The sequence below is a fragment of the Bicyclus anynana genome, chromosome 24 (assembly GCF_947172395.1).
Source record: "Bicyclus anynana chromosome 24, ilBicAnyn1.1, whole genome shotgun sequence".
Classification (NCBI taxonomy): Eukaryota; Metazoa; Arthropoda; class Insecta; order Lepidoptera; family Nymphalidae; genus Bicyclus; species Bicyclus anynana.
The window spans coordinates 7,764,246-7,771,865 of NC_069106.1; the positions used below are offsets into that span (position 1 = coordinate 7,764,246).

The window sequence follows — 7,620 nt, forward strand, 5'->3', positions numbered from 1 at the left end:
CAACTGAAAAGTTGGAGGTGCATGCCCCAGACCGGATTCGAACCCACATCCTCCGGAATCGAAGGCAGAGGTCATATCCATTGGGCTATCACGGCACAGACACACACACGGTAGTACCTATAGGTTTAATTATTTTGTTGTCTTTCTATTTAAAAGAGGTCTCCTTACACGAAGCACCCATTCCCTGGCAATGTACTGACCAATGGTGGGCTACCCAGGGGCTAGACGGTGTAGGGCCCCGGGGCTCTCAAACTCAGGGGGACCCTTACCAGAAAATCACGATCGAACTGAATTTAGAAATTTTAAACTATCGGGACTGTTATTCATATCAATTGATTATGAAACAACTCTAAAAACGGCTAAAACTCACGTGATATAAGAGCGGAGTATGCCCGACTAGTTTCGAACCCATACGGGGCCCTTAGTCATGAGCTGGTTCTTGCAACGCGCACGACCCAAACTGCGCAGTTGGTGGGGAGTGAAGGTTCCGTTTTACTCTCCGTCGGTTCATTAATGTCATCTTCTAGTCGGGCATAGTCGGGTAAAATATATTTTGGATAAATCTTAATTCAAATAATTAGTCCTAGTTTTAGTTAGTTTATTTTTTAATCCTTATATTGACTTGCCTATTTTTATTATTCACACGGCCCTTGACTACAATCTCACCTGATAGTAAGTGATGATGCAATCTAAGATGGAAGCAGGCTAACTTGTTAGGAGGAGGATGAAAATACACACCTCTTTCGGTTTCTACACGACATCGTACCAGAACGCTAAATCACTTGGCGGTACGTCTTTGTCGGTAGGGTGGTAACTAGCCACGGCTGAAGCCTCGCACCAGCCAGACCTGGACCAATTAAGAAAACCACAATCGGCCCAGCCGGGGATCGAACCCAGGACTTCCGTCTTGTAAATCCACCGCGCTTACCACTGCGCCACGGAGGCCGTCAAACATCGATGGACATAGCTAAATCGCTTGCCTTTAGGATGGTAATTAGCCACGGCCGAAGCCTCCCACCAATTAAGAAAACTTCAATAGGCCCAGCCGGGGATCGATCCCAGGACTTGCGTCTTGTAAAACCACCGCGCATACCACCACTCCGTCAATGTCTAGCCCCCTTAACAGACTAGGTACTGGTTGAAGTCTCAATTGGTCTGAACCCAAGACTTGCGTCTTGTAACCACCCCCCCATAACAGCCCCCATAACAGACTACTATTTGGAGTCTCAATTAGTATCTCTTGTCTCCAGGTGGTCCCCCTGCCGGTCCACCAGTGGTACGCTGCCAGCTCCGCAAGCACAAACCCAACAGAAAGCCGCGCACTCCCTTCACCACGCAGCAACTCCTGGCGCTGGAGAAGAAGTTCCGAGACAAGCAATACTTGAGCATCGCTGAGAGAGCCGAGTTCTCTTCTTCACTGCGACTAACAGAGACACAGGTCAGTAGCTAGGTATTTAAATATATATAACTCAAAGGTGACTGACTGAATGACTGACTGACTTACTGACTGACTGACTGACTGACTAAATGACATAGTGAGATATTAACGCACAGCCCAAACCACTGGACGGATCGGGCTGAGGCATGCAGGTAGATGTTATGACGTAGGCATCCGCTAAGAAAGGATTTTGATCAGTTCTACCCCCAAAGGGATAAAATAGGGGATGAAAGTTTGTATGGAATTTTGTCAATTTTGCGGCGATTTGGCTGAAATTTGGAAAGAAAATAGATTTTACTCTGGATTAACACATAGGCTACTTGTCATGCCAGAAAAATCGATTTGTAAGAAACTGAATTCCACGCATACGAAGTCGCGGGCGCCCGCTAGTCGTAGTATATTTTAATTATTTATTGTTATTACCCCCCCTAAGACCCCTTTTAGTTTTTACACGACATCGTACCGGAACGCTAAATCGCTTGGCGGTACTTTGCCGGTGATAACTAGCCACGGCCGAAGTCTCCCGCCAGCCAGACCTGGACTTTGAGAAAATCTCAATCGGCTCACCCACTCCACGGAGGCCGTCAAAGTCGTTTTTCTGAAGCCGTTGTTTCATTGAAGCTCTACTCGTGGAAATTGAACTTATCACACTAATATTATAAAGGCGAAAGTTTGTGTGTAAGTGTGTGTGTTTGTGTTTGTTCCTCCTTTGTAATGCGGCTACTGAAGCGATTTCACTGAAATTTGGAATAAAAATGAATTTCACTCTGGATTAACACATGGGCTACTTTTCATCCCGGAAAAATCCATGGTTCCCGCGGGATTTGTGAAAAACTGAATTCCACGCAGACAAAGTCGCGATACTTTCTGTAAGGACGTCCAAAGGCACTTATTCGTAAAGTATCAAAAAAATCAAACACAATAAATTAATTATTAAAAATATTTATGACAATAATAAATTATTTAATAAATTGATTAACTCAATCGCCTATAGTATGTGACTAGTGAATATTTTCCCGAATGTCAACACGAATTTACAATTTAAAGATTAAACAGCGTAATTGATTGAATCAACTAATTCGATTTTAAATTCTAATTATAAATAAACATTGCTAAGCCGCATTAGCAATGTTTTGCCAGATTTATTTATTTATTAGCAAACCGCACCTTCGTATTTGAATTAATTAGTAAGCTGATTATGTTATATTTTAATTAATAATTGGCCAAATAAGGTAATCAGTATCGGATAAGGAAATACTTCTTATATAATGACGCATTAAAGAAAGCTAAACGCAATACAGCCGTGATAGCCAAGTGGATTTGACCTCTGCCTTCGATTCGTTGGACTTAGATTCGAATCCGGTTTGGGGACTTCCTTCCTTCCAATCCGGCTTTTCTAATATGTGCATTTTAATAAATTAAATATCACCTGTCTCAAACGGTGAAGGAAAACATCGTGAGGGAACCTGCATACCAGGCAATTATCTTAATTCTCTGCTTGTGTGAAGTCTGCCAATCTGCATTTGGCCAGCGTGATGGACTAGGGTCTAACACCTCTGAGAGGAGACTTGTGCTCAACAGTGAGCCGATTATGAGTTTACTAGGACGCCCGCGACTTCGTCCGCGTGAAATTTAGTTTTGCACAAATCCCTCGGGAACCGTGAATTTTTCCGGGATAAAAAGTAGCCTATGTGTTATTCCATACTATAATCTATCTCTACTTCAAATTTCAGATACAAATTTCAGGTGATTCGGTTCAGTAGCCGAGGCGCGAAAGAGTAACAAACTTTCATACTATTAAAATTGGTTTTCGTAAATCTCGGGAATCCATGTATTTTTTCGGGATTAAAAAGTAGCCTGTTGTTGTGTTAATCCATAGTAAAATCTATTTTCATTCTAAATTTCAACTAAATAATTTCAGTAGTAGCGGCGTTAAAGAGTAACAAACATCCAAACAAACATACATTCATATAAACTTTCGCGTTTATAATATTAGTAGAATAATCTATCATAGTCATAAATAATAAACTGCCATTCTCAACCCATATTCGGCTCACTGCTAAGCTCGAGTCTCCTCTCAGAATGAGAGGGGTTAGGCCAATAGTCCACCACACTGACCCAATGCGAATTGGCAAACTTCACACATGCAGAGAAAATTCTCAGGTATGCAGGTTTCCTCACGATGTTTTTCCTTCACCGTTTGAGACAAGCGACATTTAATTTCTTAAAATGCACACAACTGAAAAGTTGGAGGTGCATAATTTCGACCGGATTCGAACCCACGCCCTCCGGAATTGGAGACAGAGGTCATATCCACTGGGCTATCACGTAACCAATAATAAATAGATAATTCTATAATAGGTTAGATTTTGCCTGAGAATTCTTAAAATGAAAAAATATCATCATCAAGCTAAATTGTCTAATCGACATATTTAATCGAGACGTGCGGAGCGCGTCTGCTAAATTCCAGGGAACAGCTAGCATTTGTATTAAAAATCCCCAAATAAATCAATATTTTTTTTATTACAGGTCAAAATATGGTTCCAGAACCGGCGCGCAAAAGCCAAGCGGCTCCAAGAAGCGGAAATCGAGAAGCTTCGTCTATCCGCGAGGCCCCTTTTACCACCATCCTTCGCCCTGTTCGGTGGTGGAGGGGCCCCGCCATTGTTTGCAGCCATGGCCGCGGCTTCCAGGCCTCAGTTGAGCTTCCTGGGAGGCCCGCCCTCCCACCAACACGCGATAAACATGAATATCCTGAACTCCTTGCAACCGCATTGACATCAGGGCCACGCGATGACGCGTGACAATCCGCCATCTTCCTAACATGGCGGACAGAAGTGACATTTACAATCGGATACACAGACTGAAAGTGATTTGAATACACGTAATTGGATACTCGGACTGTAGTTTACACAAAGTTAATAATTTACTAAAAATAAACAATATTTAATAAAAAATCTACTTACTAAAAACTTGTTGATTTATTGGTGTAAGGTGTAGTACATTTTTCAAATGATCAAAAACACCTCGAATACTGTCTATTTTTAGTAAATAAATTATCTCGGTTTAAAAGTGATTTTAACTGTAACTTAAATAATCAGTTACTCAGACTAATTAAAGTGATTTTACAACACAAAATCGGATACTCGTACTTTGTTGTGTAAGTTAATAATTTACTAAAGATAAACGATTTTAAGACGTTTTTCTAATATTAAAAAATCTGTTTATAATTGTGAACGTTTTATTGGTTTGTAAATTTTTCAAATGACCATAAAACATCTCAATTATTGTGCATTTTTAGTAAATTATTTAACCAAGTATTATAATGTGACTTGACAATCGAATACACGGACTATTGAAAGTGATTTAAAATCTGTGGTGTATTGTGCCAGTACTTAATTTAATTTATTGTAATATTGGTAAATAATAGAAAAGAGAATTAATGCGTATGTTTCCTTTTACAATTAGGTAATTATTTTTTATATAAAATAAGTGCAATTTCACATAGATAATAATCGATAAATAGCCATAAATGTAACATTACTGAATAGTTTACCTTTTTTTTGTAAATATCGTAATTAAAATATTTAGTTTATAGTCGATTTGTTATAAAATTACGTATAATTTTCGAATAATAACGGTAATAAAATATCTTATTACTTAATAACATTTTATTTATTTTTTTAAGTACGTTATTAAATATAATAGAACATTTATTTAATGGCAATCGCTAATCACTTAATTTCGGAACTGATTATTGTAAAATGCATATAAAAAATGATTTTTATGATCTTATTTATTTTTAAAGGTTAAATTTACGGTTTTTATATTCCTAATAAGCAACTATTTGGAACTCGGCATGTAATAAAAGACATTACGAATCGCTAAATTAAAAATAGTTTTATTGGGTGATATCCTTCGTAATAACAAGTTTATTATTTTTTAAAAGCCTATAATGTCTTCTTTACTCACGTATTTTAGATATCCTCCGATAAATTTGGACATATAATTTGTTATTAATTTATTCCTTGAGACTTTTATAACTATCTGACCCAGCAAACGGTGTTTTGCCTTGTTAACTATTTAGGGATTATTTTGATTAAAAAATTACCAACTTAATATAATAGGGAAGATGACTAGGTTTGAATATATTGATTTTTATGATACATTCGGGTAAATAAGGTCAATGTTAACTAATTAATACATAAAAAGCAAAGATTGACTGGATATTTGCAGAATAAATAAGATTAATTAATTGGTCCAGGTTTGGCTGGTGGGGGCTTTGGGCCTTTACTAGTTACCACCCTACCGGCAAAGATGTACCGCCAAGCAATTAAGCGCTCCGGTACGATGTCGTGTAGAAACTGTCGTGTAGAAACCGAAAGGGGTGTGGATTTTGAGTACTACCTACATATAAAACTATCAAAATCTGCCAAGCCATATCGGGGGAGGATGGAAATTAACACTGTGACATGGTTATTTTGCATATTAAGCGCTAGTAAGCGCAGTGTTGGTCGACCCCCCACCAGGTGGACTGACGACATCAAGCGAGTCGCAGGGATTCGCTGGACGCAGGTGGCTCAGTATCGTGATGTTTGGAAGTCCTTACAAAAGGCCTATGGTCTGCGGTGGACGTCCATCGGCTGATATGATGATGATGATGATATAAATTGACGTACGAAGTAGATGGCCTACCTGACTCCCCACCTGATGATAAATGGCCTATAACAGAGCAACCCTTCCCTGTGTCCATTAATCTGAAGCGTAGGTGTTAAGCCTGTAATGAATAAAACTGTAACTGTTAGAGACGTGATAGTCCAGTGGATATGACCTCTGCCTTAGCTTCGGAGGGTGTGGGTTCGAATCCAGTCCGGGGAATGCACATAACATAACATTATGTGTATTTTAAGAACGTTAACAAGTGTCACAAACGATAAAGGAACATCGTGAGGAAACCTGCATACCTGAGAATTTGTCTTAATTGGGATGATGACAGTTTTTAAAATTGTATTTAATTTAAGAGTATGCTAATAGTAAAGCAATTTTGTAAAAGGAACAGGGTATCTGCGATCATTACTTTCGGAGCTACAAGGATTTAAAGGGTCAGATTTGCGGCGCTGCCGCGGATCCCTGAAAAACGCTCCATACAAAATGGCACGAACTAATGATGTCGTAGGTTCATAATGATCGTTAGATTTGTATGGGCGTTCAAACAAAATTACTAATATCTTTGTTATATGTGCGTTTATGTTTATAGTTAAAATATTAAAAACATTTAATGTAAGGGAACTAAAACTGTATGAATTTTCGGCTAATTACAATAAAAGATTTTTAATAGATTTTGAAATTTTATAATCTTATTTATTTTGCAAATATCCAGTCAATCTTTGCTTTTTATGTACAAATTAGTTAACATTGACCTTATTTACCCGATTGTATCATAAAAATATATTCAAACCTAGTGATCATCCCCATTCTGTTTATTCATGAGTGAACTCTGCCAATCCGCATTGGACCAGCATGGTGGAAGGCCTAACTCCTCTCATTCTGAAAGGAGACTCGTGCTCAACAGTGAGCCAAATAAGGGTTGTTGTTGATAATGATGACCTATAAATTTTTATTAATAGGTAGAGTCGCAAACATTATACTATATCCTTAGTTATACCTACTAAATAACTAATACGAAATAATAAAATAAATATTAAACTATAGGCCGTGTAGTAATTAATTTTTGATGACTCCGGCACGTCGTCAAGTTCCGATTATATTCAATTATCGTTCCGACTTCCAATTAACCGGTCTATGTCTATGGTTTACGCCAATAAATGGTCATAATTTATGACTTGTCACATTCTATACGAATAATAATTTATTTATCGGAGCTTTTTATTTATTAATTTAGATTTATTGACCACATTTAGTTATAATTTATTGAATCCGGAAGTTTACACAATATATGGTGATGGTATGGTGCTACTCAAAATCCATTCGTGGCGGTAAAGTGGGCAGTGACCCTGCTTTCTGCATCCAGGGCCGTGGGTTCGATTCCCACAACTGGAAAATAGTTGTGTGACGAGCATGGGCGTTTTCCGTTTTTGGCTGTATTTATAAATTATATAAGTATTTAGTTTATCTATACTAATATTATTAAGCTGAAGAGTTTGTTTGTTTGTTTGATTGAA

At 38.1% G+C, this 7,620-nt stretch overlaps 1 protein-coding gene across 1 annotated transcript in view; it reads left to right on the plus strand.

Moving 5' to 3' along the window:
- LOC112047859 (muscle segmentation homeobox) overlaps positions 1–5,334 on the plus strand; it is a 54,453-nt gene extending 49,119 nt beyond the window's left edge. Inside the window, exons 2-3 of the mRNA XM_024085133.2 lie at positions 1,251–1,438; positions 3,968–5,334. Of these exons, the coding sequence (XP_023940901.1) occupies positions 1,251–1,438; positions 3,968–4,216 (437 nt within the window). The 3' untranslated portion in view covers positions 4,217–5,334. The remainder of the gene's footprint in view (positions 1–1,250; positions 1,439–3,967) is intronic.
- The last annotated feature ends 2,286 nt before the right edge of the window (positions 5,335–7,620 follow it).